The sequence below is a fragment of the Panulirus ornatus genome, chromosome 46, assembly GCF_036320965.1.
Source record: "Panulirus ornatus isolate Po-2019 chromosome 46, ASM3632096v1, whole genome shotgun sequence".
Classification (NCBI taxonomy): Eukaryota; Metazoa; Arthropoda; class Malacostraca; order Decapoda; family Palinuridae; genus Panulirus; species Panulirus ornatus.
Window position 1 is genome coordinate 34,709,196 of NC_092269.1, and position 15,547 is coordinate 34,724,742.

Consider the following 15,547-nt stretch of genomic DNA (forward strand, 5'->3'; position numbering starts at 1 on the left):
ATGGCTGATGTCCTTCAGTTTAATATCTCCCTCACCATTCTCTCCTAGGAACAGTGTTGCACAATCTTTGGCTGCCCTGAACCCCAAAGCAATACTTGCTTATGAATGTCCTAATCTGTTTTCTTTTCCAAAATAAACCTGTACCTTAATTCTCAACTGTTCCAGGAGCAGAAAGCTACAAATCAAACCATTGTAAACTGGGGATGGTGGTATGTGCAGCAAAATGGGCAATCCAAAATTGTCATGTGTTACTTGTTTCATCCACGCATTCACCACTAATCACCAGTTTGATCTCTAAATCCAAACAATAACAGTAATGTACAAAATGCGAAGATTTCAGTGGGCTTCCTGACAAGCAGTGTGTGAATAATAACTTGTTCCGGGTAAGAATCATTTAGAAACTGTGCAGCCTCAAGTTATGCCCAATGCTCAGGCACTGTTGGTGCAATAACTAACAGCTGTGCAAGGATATATGCATAAACAACAGCAAAAAACATTAAATATAAATTCAATCAACATCTATCAGTAACATTTTAACACATAATAATTTGTAGTATTCAAGTTTAAAAAATGCACTTAATCCATAAATATCCTAATCATGCACATGTGGGCACCATCCATACATGTCCCAGTCATGCAAATGTCCAGATCATGCACAAAAAGCCAAATAGAAAGTACATGCTCATGCAGATATTACCCACCTGGGTCTGTACAGGTGATTGTTTCTTTGCGTAGAACAGGCTTAATTTCTGCAATGATAACCACACAGAACTGCATAACAATGGCTCGTTGGATCCTGTGACCGCACTATACTACTTTGTAAGATATTAATCAGTGGACAAAAACATATGACAAACAAAAGTACATAAAAGTACATGAAAATTGTCTAAGTGACTGCAACATTCAGGTGTGGACTAAACTACATTATTGAAAATAGGTAAATTCTAAGATATCAAACATTACAAACAATAAAGCCCCACACATTAACCATGAAGTCTCACTCAATAACACTATGTATAGATGCTGTATTGAGGATCCCTTGCTCAAGTAAAAGCTTTGTTCATAAAAAAAACAGTCAATAAGATAAAAATTACAACTATTTCCGCTGAATGGAATATGAACTGATTTCTGTGAAGAAGGATTAAGGTGCATAGGTCTCAGTAAATAAAAAAAAATATCCATTAAAATTCATTTTAACCATAGGACATTTGTATAAAACTTTTGGTAGAGCTGTTAAGCCTCAATAATCAGAGCCTCACTACTCTAAAATCTAAGGTATCAACTTTGCATTTAGCTTTTCAAATTTTTTCTGAAAGGCTCCTCAATAAAAAAATGCATCTTAGTAAGCCATATTCAAGCACGGGCCGACATTATATGTACCAACTGCAAACAAATCCAAGTACCCAGTGATTAGCTCGTGGTGTCAAGCCAACTACCAACTCCATCTATCAAGAACTCAAGGTTAATGCTGTAATCCAATACTTGGACAAGCACACGGTAACATCCATCATTAATGGTAGTGTACTCTATATACAGCACACAAACAATTTATTCTTTCAATATGTGTTATTCAACCTGCTGAAACACTGTTCAAAGCCAAACAAAACAAAAGATGAAAAAGTTGCATGGCTATCAACATTTGTTTTTCTTTATACCTGTTCACCTTTTCCCACCACAATGAGAGAACATCAAGAATTCATGACTAAGGTTCCAAGAACAAATCCCAATTGGCCGCTTCTCATAATTCTAGAAAGTTAATACAGGAGAGGATTTCCATTCTCCTGCTTCCATCTACCTGCATGGGTATCAGAAGGGTAAGTGATGGCTGCATAGTGAGCAGCACTTCAGTGGTTGTCAAGTTGCACTCCTCTGACCCAGGTAGCTGTCATTTTTCTGCCTCACTCACATGCAGACTACTGCATTCTGTCCACAAACATACAATCTCTCCTTGTCATACTTAACACTTTACAACACTGAACACACACAGCTGATTCTTTGTAACTCTAGATATTCCTGCAGTGAGCACTATGCACTAGCCCTGCCTTTTGGCAAAACGGTAGGAGCAATAGATAAAGGCAGTAAGAATGAAAATTTAGACATGAGCATTGGTTAGAAGTAGTAGGTAGGAGTACTCTGCAGAAGTAGCCAGTGGGAACATTTGAAAGGAGCCTCAGTAAACACACTGAGCAAGAGGTGCCTCTGCCAGTGGCCTGTTAAGGGTGAGGTACTAAAGGTTAAGAAATGGAACTGGAGTTCTCTAGTTATGGAGACTCTATTGCCTGGCACCCCCTTGAAAAAGTACCAGTTGGAAAAGGCATCAGAGATATAGATAGACAGAGAAATAGAAAGATGTTCCCATCCCTTATAAATGACTTCTACAAAATGTTGAAGATACAGAGACAGTACTTTTCCTCCCATCTCCAGAGATAAAAATACATATATATTCTTTTTACATAATTGTTTGACATTTTCCCCATTAGCAAGGTAACAAAAGCAACAAGGAAACGGCCTTAATCACTCACATCCACTCTCGCCATCACATATAATGCACAGAAATCAGAGCTCCATTATTCACAATCAGTCCCCACACACCTTTCTGGAGTTTCCTCTGACCACTTCATATGCCCTAGTTCAGTTCACTGACACAATGTTGTCCCCTGCACACCAGTTACTCCAATTCACTCCATCCTGTGCATGCCTTACACCCTCCTGCATGTTCAGGCAATGGCCTTGTAAAACCTCTTTCACTTCAATTCTTTCACCAAAAACTCGACCTCCCTCTTCTTGTCCCCTCTATTTCTGACATATATACCCTTTGTCAACCTCTCATTCATCCTCTTCATATGCCCAAACCACATCAGCATAACCTCTTTAGCTATTTCAACCATACACAATTTACAACAGCACCACCTTCTTACCCTTATCATTTCTTACACAATCAATCTTTCTCATAACACGTACTGTCCTTAAGCATTTTATTTCAAATAAACTGACTCTCTTCTGTAATTTTTTATCTGTGGCCCATGTTTCACATCCACGTAACATCATGAGGACTACTATACCATCAAACATAAGTAACTTTCCCCTAACATAGATTGATCCATCCATACATGAAAATCCCAGTCAACAATACAGTCAACCACTTTCTTAAGACATTCACCCGCATTTCAGCTGCTTTACTACATACAATTTTATGCAAGGCTTTCATCACTTCTTCACTTTTCACCAAACTACAGTCATCTCACAGAGCTATGTCCAAAACATCCTACATCTGCTACTCTATCACTGAACACCTTCAACAATTCTAGAAAATCCTCAGTCTATTACCTCTTCATCTCATCTCTGCCTGTCATTACTTCCCCATTTGCCCCTTCACCAATGTTTCCATTTGTTCTCTTGTTTCCTGACATTTATCAACCTCCTTCCAAAACATTTAATCATTCTCCCTAAAGTACACTGATACTTGCTTAATCTAACGCTTATCTGCCCTCTTTTTCAGCCCCTGCACCTTCTTCTTGACCAACAGTCACTTTCTCTTGTACGTCCCCCAATTACCTGCACACCTTCCCTGAACAAAATGCCCATATGTCTCTCTTTTCTCTTTCACTAATAACTTCCTCATCCCACCACTCCCACCTTCCAGTTGCCACACACTTCTCTCATACATCATCAATGCTTCCCTAAATATCTCCCATTATTTCCTCACTTCTTTATCTTCATTTACCTCATCTTTTGCCATTCTTTGCTCAATCTCTCCTGGTATCTCTTCACCTAGGTCTCTTTTCCAAGTTAGTCACTTTCACCATCCTGTTACAACCATATCGTTTCATTTTTATAACAAAACTTCAACCAACTTTCACCATTGCCTCCAGCAAGAACTGATCAGATATCCCACTAGCTGCCCCTTTCAGCATAATGACATCCAAAAGTCTCCATTTTCTGCTTACTATCTACACCAACCACCCAAGTATACTTATGTGAGTCCCTCTTTTTAAATCACATAATTCCAAGTACTAAAGCCCCATCCAAACAATGAATGGGCTAGTTCTTCAAAGTAAAAGTCATAAGGAAAAAATACACATAATAACAGAAAAATACAACACAAAAGCACATAAACAAATTTGCATTTCCTTTGTTGTTTCCAACCACTAGCTTCAAAAGAGCAAAAATAACATTTCATCACTTACTCTGGCATCTGGAGTCCCTTAATGCATGCATGCAGTGTGCACTACAAAAAACAGTACATGGCTTAAATAAAGCAATCTGCCAACATAAATGTAAAGCTCTTTGAAGCAAAAAAAAAAAAAGAAAAAAAAGAAAAAAGTAAACCACGGATTTCATACCAAGTCTATAAAAATCTCTGACTACCCTGCAATGAGAATAGCACAGCATTTCCTGAACATAGCATTGTAATTCTCATACCTAGGTAATGAATATGGAATTTCACATAATGTAAGAACATAACTTAAAAGAGGGCAATTTGAACTGCATATCATTAATCCAATCACAAGCTACACAAATCATGCTATATCTTTTTAATATCTACAAGAGAGGGACAAAACCAAATTGAATGAAAAAGGATAAAACTCCACAATTTACACAAATATTACCCTACCTTCTGGCTCCTTTTCTGAAGGTGAATCAGGTGCCCCTGTTTCACTACCAGCAGCACAGCTTATAAAAGATAAAGTACCCATGGACGGTCCACTTTCTTCCTTATTTTTGTTATCACCGGCATTACCATCAACTGGGGTATCACAGTTGCCCTGTTGTGACTCTTCCACTAATTTGTTCAAATCTTCATCAATGGAATAGTCTGACTCCTTTGCACCTAAAATTTTTTCAAAATCTATAATCACTTGGATTCATTTGTATTACCAACAGAGATATGCCACATGAATGATCACATCAACCTCAAATACAATTTGCTTTGTCTACAGAAACACAAGTTTTTATGCTATAATCATTATAGTAAGATATATTAATGTTTAAATCCTAATCTGCAATAAAGAAATGAAGATACACACTATACAATCTTAAACCAGATAATCATTTGGCCACCAATGACCTTTATGTCACAAGTAAACCTCCCCTACACATCTAAAATATATATCTAAAAACTGTAATGATGATACTTTATTCCTTATAATGACCGACATGGCATGAACAAAATACGCCCCAGTCAAGGCCATCTAGGTTGAAAGAAAAAAGTAAAAGAAAATGAAAGAAATCAAAGGTTCTGGAGTCGTTTGTAAGCCTAACTCTTAAAGGAAGAAAGGTTACATGAATAGGGAATGACAAAAGAAAGAAGAAAATTCCACAATATAGATGTTCAAGAGAAGGAGTCATCATAACAGCCAGTTCTCAAGAGGCCAGTTTCCACAGAGAAACTTTGGGAAGCAGTAACCAAAAGCGTGCTATAGCTCACATAAACAATGGCCAAAGTTATACCTTTTGAACAGAGATACAGCAGCAATATCATGGCATATGGAAAGGGAAGGGTAGAGGGGAACTGCCAGGAGGATTAATGAGATAAAAGGCTTTTGCTTCTGCTTTAGTAGAAAGAGAGAGAGAGGCAGAAGATGAGCCACCCGAGATGTGTGAACAGTATTCCACCCTTGCAAAAAAAGTAGATAAACAATTAATGTTCACAAGAGAAATAATTACAGCACCTATACAATACTCCTTTTTTGGAAATGACACTCTGTCATGTTCATTACACACAGTTTCCAGGACAGAGTAGAGGATATGTTATGCCCAACATGTCTATGCTATTACAGGGTGGAATTATGGAGTTCTGAAACTGAACAGAGGGAAATAAACAATTTTTGAACACAGGACTACAGCTTAACTCACATTATCATTTCCACTAAAGTAAAACATAATAATAGGCATAGAACAATATTACTGACACACCTGCACAATACAATCAGTCCTTAGCATTTACCAAAACATCAATGAACACTACAGTGAGAATAACTGATACACCATCATTACTAGGTTTCACCTTCACACTTAGTAAATTGGATACTGAGAATATCATATTTGATACACTAAATGAAAAAGTGATCATTTAACGTCTTAGTTTGATGGTGTGGTATACGAGGAAGTAAAGGGAGCAAAGTTGAAGCAGGATTTGAAGATGAGCTCTACATTTGTAAACTTTAACATATTTGATAATACCTAAACAATATCTGTTAACACAAAATGGGAAATGGAATTAAGTTTCCAGGAATCAAAGCATTGTGGTGAAAAGTTCTGGGAAATTCACAATGACAAAGTACAACAATGGCTATCTCTAGCCCCAAATACAAAGAGAAGATCGAGAAGGAGGGAGGAATGATTCAGTAGATGATGTCAAAGAGTAAAATATGAATCAATTAAGGAAAATAATGAATGCTCTAACCTAAATGAAGAAACATTTTGACTATTTTCCAGAGGACGTAACACTTTAATAGATCTGCAGCAAAATATAAAGAATACATTCTTCCTCCTGACACAAAATATTGTCTTTGCTATCAACGAAATGTATGATCTCTAATCCTAACTTTTAAACTGCTTTTTCACATTAACCAAGTAAAAAATACTTATTTCTGTTAAAACTGTTAAGATATCAGCACTAACCTGGAACACTGGCTATACAAAGTAGATGAGATGAGCAGACATGGAATGACTCAAGGATGTCTGCTGGGTTGTTGGCATCAATGACTGTTACTTTACTAATTAAATGGGTGGATGTACATATCCACACAAGGGAAGAAAGGGTCTGTTCAAGGAGCTCTCCTTCTTTTCTATCTTTCTCGTGTTCCTGTTGAGAATAAAACAATACTACCTCAGAATGACAAAATTTTTACTAAATCAAATTTTCATCCAATCATCACAGCCTATCAATCATTCTTTATTTTGTTCCCTTCTATTAGGGGAAGAATAGGTGCAAAATGCATCTCAAACACATACAAGTTTCTGTTGAGTGTACTGAAATTAAAACAGGGTTTCAAATATCTATTAGTACCACTTCATTTATTACTCTGCACAATAACAAAAAAAAAAGTTGATTTGTTAAGTTGCTAGTCATAAAATAGATAATAGGCACTAAGGGACATAATGAATGCTATCTTCTACGGCAGTTCCTCATCAATTCCTGTTTCCTTTGGCACAACCCCAGCAATCGCTGCATTCTCTCCCAGCTAAAAAACCTCAATCGCCTCCAATCTGGTCACACCAGCAGCTAAGCTACAAGACCTTGATGCAGAACCTCAAGACACTGCCACACCACCTGTCCTACAAATGTACCATGAGACCCAGGTAATGACCACATTTCCTACGTGACTCCTGTTTTACCCCCTACACTAACACCAGCACCTGTGGGACTCATGTTTCACCTCCTGCATTAACACCAGCACCTACAGGACTCCTAAAACACACATTTGCATCATCTCACCTTAACTCACATGACAAATCCTTCTTACTATAATCCCACACTACTTCTACCACCTGACCACTTCTGTACATATCCAATAAAGCACTGTATTGATGTTCTTACTTATGTCTCCATAACCCTTCTCAGTCTCATAAACATGAAAATAGTGAGGCACTTAAAAGCACCTGCAAAAGATGCACACTTTACCTTTCTTAAAAAAAAAAAAAAAAAAAAAAAAAAAAATAAAGGCAAGTATTAACATGAATTGCAATGACCTAACACTATATGCTTCCCTGGAAAAGTCTGGCATTATATTCATAACTGACACATGGATAAATGCTGCAGATAATTACTCATTAGCAGAGTTAGTGGTGCCAGGATATATTTTCAGGAAAAGTTTGTCTGCATAGGCAGGTGGAAGTGTCATGATATAAGTCAGAAGAGCTTGAAATAACTAAACAGTAAAACTGATGCTGATCTATATATATGTCAGAAGAGCTTGAAATAACTAAACAGTGAAACTGATGCTGATCTATGTGATTCATTGTAAACTGAATCGATAAGCAAGACCAAAATAATGTGTAGAGAACGTTGTGTAGAAAAGGATACTGCTCTGTATGAGTATAGTTAGTATGTAGAAAATGACGAAGAAACTATAATTGTGAGTGATTTATACAACCCCAAAATAAACTGGGATCTCCTGATAAGTGACCAAAAGGTAACAGTCTAAACTGATTTAACTAAAGATTGACTTAACAGAAGACTGCTTTTAACAAATAATATGCGACCCCACAAGAGGTAGTAATCTTTGGAAAGAGATACAACTAGTGCCTGAAAGGTAACAAATCATCATAATATTTTTCAATTCACTGTAAACTACCATTTCAATGATACTAAGCTTCATATCAGTAAACTTAACCAAAACGTACTTGGACACAAGCAACATAAACTGGATTATGCTTCCACACAAAAATAGTTGGAAAAAAATCCCTAGGAGAGAGACATCATCTCTAAAAAATGAGAAGTAATAGATTTGACAGGTTGGATACCTACAAAAAAAAAAAAACAATGAATTAATAAAGAATGAAAGAAATACACACAAGAGATGTAAGTGGTAACCAACAAAAGCAAGAAATGTATGTAAGGTTAAAATGAGATTTCAAAAAGATCGTAACCAGAAAAAAAAAAATTTTGGAAAAAGGATATCAGTGTAAAGAACAATCCTATAGAATTCTTTAAATATATAAGAGGTAAGGAGCAAGAAAAGGAAATTAGATACATCCAATCACTGCTCATGACAGATGTGTATTCCTGAAAAATGCAACTCTGCAGAATCAACAAACAGTGGAATCCATTCTATCATAAGATTCAATAGGATGCAGGGGGATTCATTTCTGGAAGAGAATTTTCCAATAATTTTCATACTTAAAAATATGGTAAAATGCCTAGAAACATACACTTCAATACAAGAACATGAATAATCTCATTACTTAAACAAGAAAGACAGCTTAAAATACTGCCATTAGGTAAAAATAAAGCACAGACATTACAATTATGTTATATTGATACTGACCCTTGATTGAGGCACTCAACAATCACTCTAAATCCCCCCCATAACTTCACCCCTAATACAGGTATCTTCACTGCACCTAAGGGTACCATGTTGAAAGCATGCTGCCTTACCTTATCTGAACACTCACATACTGTTCTCAATAATGTTTGGGTAAGCTAAGAGGTCTGATATTAACAAACGACATGAGAAGTTTATAAAGTCCACAAAATGTCTAACTTTTCTTCTAAGCTCATGCTCTTCCTGATCTTCTCCTTCCTTATAAGCACATGCCTTACTTGGAAGCTTTCCATTCAAAAGATAGTTGTAGGGTGTTTCAAGAGGTTATGTGTAATACTTTAATGTTGGAATACAGGTTGTATGACTTCTGTAATATACATGTGTTAGATTGGCAGCTTTGACAGACACTTCACTCACTAACAAATGAATGCTCGCTAGAGCAATTGCCTCCTGTTTCTATAGACAAATTATGAAACTTTTAAATCTTTTTTCTGAGTCTTCATCATTCATTTTTTTCATGGACATCATATATGCAAAACACTTTATAGTGAAATAAACAGACACCAGTAATTAGGTGTACTTTTGGCCCTTCATTTCATAAAAATGGCATTATAACTAAAAACAATCAAGAAATGGCTTCCCTTCTAAATAAGTATCTCAGTTCAAAGTTAATTACTGAAAATTCCACAAATATTCGAAAAACAAAACATTTCTTAGTAATAGAAAAAAAAAATCAGAAATACAAAACACTAAATGCAATGAAGTAATTTGGTATATATCTATAAAAATTGTCTAATAAAATCAAATGGTCCTGAAGATATCTCTCCCAGTATACAGAAAGAAAATGGTCAACAAAGAGCCTTCTTGATCATAAAAAAAATCAACAAAATGCTGCAAAAAGAATAACTGCCAAAATACTGGAAGCCTGCTAATGTAAGATTTACTTCCAAACATGGGGAAAGATATTGCATTTCAAACTCATCAAATCAGTCTTACTTTGGTCCTATGAAAATTGATTGACAAAGTAATTAGAGTAAAACAGTTACACTTTAGAGGGTAACATACTTGTAAACAATCATAAACATGTGTTTTGAAATAAAATATCATGTTTAATAAACCTAACAGATTTCTTTCTTAAATCATAAACTCCACGAGAAAACTGAGAAGCAACCATCTGCATATGGCCCCAGTTAAACCTATCTAACAAATCAGAAGCCACAATATGTCTGACATGTTAAATATCCTGAAAATTATGAGATGGTTATCTTATTTGGCTTAGCAGCTTGTGGGATGATGATGTAATTGCTGAGTTATGACTTCTGATTGGAATGGAGCTCTGGGATAAGGGATTGCTCTTACTGCTGCTTGGATGGTCTGTGAAGGGTATGACGTGTAAACTTCATCAGAATACGAGGGGTTGGAGAATCCTAACCCCAAGACATGCATGAATCAACCTTGATAGCTTGTGGGACAGACTGACCCTGGAGAACAATTCTGTCTTTTCTTACAGTAAAGAGAATCACCTGAGATTAATAGTACAGCATGACTGTTGAAACCTGACCCACAGAACCAGCAACCTTTCTCAAATTTGCTGCTATTTCTCCATCCTTACTAAATTGGTTTCCAAATCTTTGAATTTTCTATCTCAAACTCCTTAATAATCTTACTCCCTTATTTCAAAACATGTCTACCATGCTCTTGAACATTCACAATAGTTCTTAACATATTAATTTCTTCTGACTCATCCGAGAGCACTAAATCAATTCTACAAATGCCTGAGATTACACTCCCTTTTGTTTCTTTAACCACTTCTATACCAATGACTTCTAAACTTCCCTTAGAAGTCCACTCACAAGATACTAATCCTTAACAGGATAACTCTAAAAATACCAGTATTTGAAAACTAGATACAACATTAATCAACAAACCTTGAGTTCCATATCTAATTTATCTATTTCATCCTCTGGCTTCACTATCGTTGTCTCTGTGTCACCAGAGTAGAAGACACTGGCACCTACAATATTACCACCATCTTTCGTTCTCCCTCCCGTCAAGTTAACTCCAGCAGCACACCAGATCTGTAATAAACAATATATGATGCATGCTGAAGACAGAATGATTACTTGATGGAAAATAACTGAATATGGATCTGTGTGATGACTGCTATACTTCTGGGTTAATTTTGAAGAGATTACTTCATTTCATATACATATATGGTATAGTTCAAGTGGCATGACCATGGCAAAAGAGTCTGCACTTATACCTGTCCTTACATGCCTTCCTCGCATACATCATTCTAAGCATTCTTCCATCATTTCTCTCCCTCTAGTACTCTTCCTCTTTATATCCTCATGTCACAGATGGTCTTCCTCTCACACCAACTGCTCTAATGTACCGTACTATCATACACTCTCCTTGTAAACACCCCATCTTGTGTTCTTTCCACATGTTCATGTTCAAACCACCTCAAAGTATTACATTTTACCAACTCTACAATTCATTCCTTTTGCATTCCCTGCCTTACCAAATCTCTCATACGCCTCCTCAATACTTTCTTCATTCCATCAAGTCACACCACAGGCTCCTCTCAAATAACTCATTTCCACAGCCTTGATTCTTGACCTCTGTGACTTACGGCAAGTCCATGTTTCAACTGCATAGGTCAGGGTTGAGGGACTAATGTAGTTCCTTAATCCTTTGTCCACTTCCATATTTACATCTCTACCCTTCATTATTCTGTTAAGGGTCATACCGACTCTTCTACCCTGTACTGATCTCTCCCTTATCTCTTTTTCCATATCACCAAACTTACCCAAGATAGTTCCTTCATACTTAACTTCTGTCAACTCTTCCAGTCTTTCTTTCCCCTGCATCTAAAACACAGTTTAGTACACTTTCTTCTCTCACTCTATAAAGCTTTGCACACTATAGTTTAGTACACTTTCTTCTCTCACTCTATAAAGCTTTGCACACTATAGTTTAGTACACTTTCTTCTCTCACTCTATAGAGCTTTGCATACTCTATACTTTCACTGTTTCCTCTGAAATACCATTACTTTACGTTTTTTCAAATTTACCTTCAATCACCTATACTTATGCACATCTTAAAACACACTTACAAGCTTCTGCAACTCCTCTTCACTCTCAGCAAACGTCACAGTATCATCTACAAACGGCTTGTCACTAGCCATAATACCTCACTACAACACTTCACTTTTACCCGCCTTTTCCCTTGTTTTGCTTTCATTTCTCTTATCACTCCATTCATTATAAGTGGCCATGGCCATCCCCTTGATGAGAGTTCCTGGAGAGACCAGGTGTCAAGATAGATACATGGTAATGGTCCAAGTGATAATGATCTACCAACAACAAATATATGTGACATACTATTCTTTTTTTTAATTTCCCCTGAAAACCTCGTTAACTATATAGCATATGTTTATGCAATTCAGTTTTCCCTTTCTCTCTTAAACACACATTTTCACTCCCCTATCAAAATTTCAAAATAGTCACAGATAACAAAAAATTCTTTGTCATACTTCAAAAATTTGTTCTTTAAAAACAATTTTACAGTGCAAAGTCAAAATCCCATATTTTCCTGAGAAAATATAATCAAAATTTTTTCTAACTGTTATAACACTTTCCCATATCCCTCTGAAGAAACACAAAACTCCTTTCAACCATCTGCAAAATCCTTTTTCTGATACAGTTCAATGTCACTTAGGCACACCCAAATCTTCAGCAAGTGTGGATGAGTGATTTTTGTGATTAACTCCTTGTTAAAAATCAGATACAAAAAGATCAGTAACTATCTTGAAGAGGGCCCCAGAGAATGCTTTTACTGTATCAGCAGATGTCTACTTATCATATATCCCTAAGACTTCTATGTCACAATTTTGCTTGAAACACTTTGGTCAAATAGTGGTGCAGTCATACAATTCTTAAAGTTCCATATGATAAATGAATCTAAAAGGCCACTTCTTTTTTATTTTCCATGTTTTTGAAAAACTTCAAGCTGAGGGAATGCAAAAATACATCAAAATTAAGAGCGAAGGGGGTCAACCTATAGTTCCAGTGATTTACAATTGTAAAAATAATATCCATCATAATTTATATACATATGGGTTAAATATGTGGAGAAATACACAATGTCCACAAAAAGCCTTATCTGCCTCCCATACATTTTCAAAGGCAATACATCCCTAAGATTTATTATGGGTACAAGCATATGATGCTTTCATAGTGAGGTCCTCAAATATCTAGTTGCTGAGACTAGTATTTCTAACGGTTGGAGCACCAACAACCTGCTTCAGTTTGCTTCAGGCTATCTTGAGGGAATGATCTTTATTTACACTTCCAAGTTTCCACTTCATTTTGGGAACTTTGCTTCCAGGAGCTGTATTCCTTCCACTTATGCTTCAAGATGGTTGGCTTATACCTTTCTATGGAAGAGAGAGCCCAAAGTCTTGTAAACTGGGCATTTAACACCTCAATATCATGCCTAATTCAGGAGATCAAGACCTTTTGAACCCAAAACATGGACCTAGAATACTTCAGGAACTTTGCCAATTCTATGCCCAGATGTCTATATATAGATGGTAATCAGTGCCAAAGGATTATGGTAGAGTGAAAGGAAGTTAAAGGTTAATGTGGGTTAAAATGAAAGTAGACATGAGAAGTAGTGCCTATGTACCATGATGCAAGAGGATGCATTTTGGGAGATGAGTGAGCGCTTTGGTGGTTTTGATGTAGGGGACCAGATTATAGTTATATGATACTTAAATACAAGAGTCGTATGAGGCAAATGAAGGCATTATTGGGGGCCATGGGGTCACAGGGTAAACAAAAATGGTTAAGAGCTTGTTGAGGTATGCACTGAAAAAAAGAATGGAGACCAGAACATATGGTTTACAAAAGAGCATACACAAGTACTGCATATGTGAATAAGTGGGGCTGGTGGTCAACTATCACATATTGATTATGTGATGACAGGTTTGCAAAAGAAAAGTTGTCAAATAAGAATGTGCTGAAAGGGACAGCAGGTGGATTGTCTGATAATTTCTTGAAGAAGCGAGAGGGTTTAGGAAAAGAGGATATGAAAGCTTTACTGGGGAGAATGGGGTTGCTAAGGGTAAACAAAACTGGCAAAGAGCTTCATAAGGTTTAAGAGGAATGGTGATTGGCATACATGGGGATTAAAAACAAAGCATACAGAAGCACTGTATATGTGAATGAGATGGGCTGAGGCTCAACTAGCACTGACTGATTATGTGCTGAAAAGTGTTCAATGGAAAAGTTGTGGAATGTGAATGTGCTGCAAGGGGCATTAGGTGCACTGTCTTATTATTTCATAAGGAAGGTATGGGTGAAACATGATGGTGGGTCTGGAAACGAGGATATGACATAAGTGTGAAAGCAGTGGTAAAAGTAAGTAATCTTAAAATCTAATTGGACTGCATGCAAAGATACCATGAGAGACTAGTAAAAAGCAATAAAGGATAAAGCACATGAAACTATGAGCAAAAAAAAAAAAGGAAAGCATTTAAGGAATCACTGCTTAAAAATCCATGTCATATGTGGCATTCAGAAGGTGGGTTGCAGACATACAAGCCAGGGAGGTGCAAGAAGGAATAAAGTTGAATTACTCATTAAAGACAAAAGTGAGGTGTATAAACAGTAACAACACAGGTGTGTCAGGAATACAAGAGGAAGGGATATGAGAAAGGGGTGCAAGAACTCAAAAAAGGGCAACTAAGGGAGAGGGAAACTGTTCCAGTGAACTACAGACAGCATATGAGAAGTGAATAGCTCAGAGGATGGAAATGGTAACAGACAAAGGAAGAGTGAAAAGGAGACAGAGTGAGGATTTTGAAGGCCTGCTAAATACATTATATGATGGGGGAAAGATGTAACATGCTTATGGATGAAGTGACATGTGGAGTGAGACACTCAAGAGAAGTGTGATGGTGAAAAGTTTGAAAGAACTCAAAATCTTGCAAAAAGAAAAAAAAAAATGTGATAAAGCATCAGGGACAAATGGGTCTGCAGGTGAGTTTCTCAATAAAGAGGGTACTGGTGTTGGTACAATGCCTGAAGAATGATGCGAGTGTGTGTATAATGCCTATGTGTAAATACAATGATTTAAAAACACTGTACTACTGTGAATACGATGTACAGATTTTTTTCTTAACATGAACACTGAATTCCTACTTTTCAACAGCCCACTAATCCTTTAACTATGACACTAGTTGGTGACACACAGGATTAACTGTGACATAAGGCCAAAACCAAAATATGCTTCTCTAGTTTGGTCACAGCAAGAAAAGAAGTACAAAGAGCTAATAGCAAAGGTCCAGAGGTGAGCAATAAAGACAGTATCAGAATTAAGAGTTGAGCCACAGGGAAAGGCTACAGGCTCAAATTTCCCCACCTTAGTAAAAGAGAAGGGCAAGAGGATTCACCCATCTAGGTATGTTTAGATAAAGAAGACTTAAGACCACTGAAAAAAGTGATGAGATAAAGAGAGTCAAAGAGATGAGGGCCCCATGAGAGTAGAA

General features: G+C 36.7%; 1 protein-coding gene across 50 annotated transcripts in view; it reads right to left on the reverse strand.

Annotated features, from left to right (window-relative positions):
- The window catches only part of syd (JNK-interacting protein syd), a 232,877-nt gene that overhangs the window by 56,605 nt on the left and 160,725 nt on the right, over window positions 1-15,547 (reverse strand). For 44 of the 50 annotated variants that reach the window (XM_071689053.1, XM_071689020.1, XM_071689013.1 and 41 more), the window contains 4 exons: window positions 10,919-11,068; window positions 6,625-6,808; window positions 4,616-4,831; window positions 702-749 (listed from right to left, as the gene is read on the reverse strand). In XM_071689053.1, the coding sequence (XP_071545154.1) occupies window positions 702-749; window positions 4,616-4,831; window positions 6,625-6,808; window positions 10,919-11,068 (598 nt within the window). The remainder of the gene's footprint in view (window positions 1-701; window positions 750-4,615; window positions 4,832-6,624; window positions 6,809-10,918; window positions 11,069-15,547) is intronic. The other 6 variants (XM_071689050.1, XM_071689046.1, XM_071689023.1 and 3 more) reach the window with 1 other exon arrangement.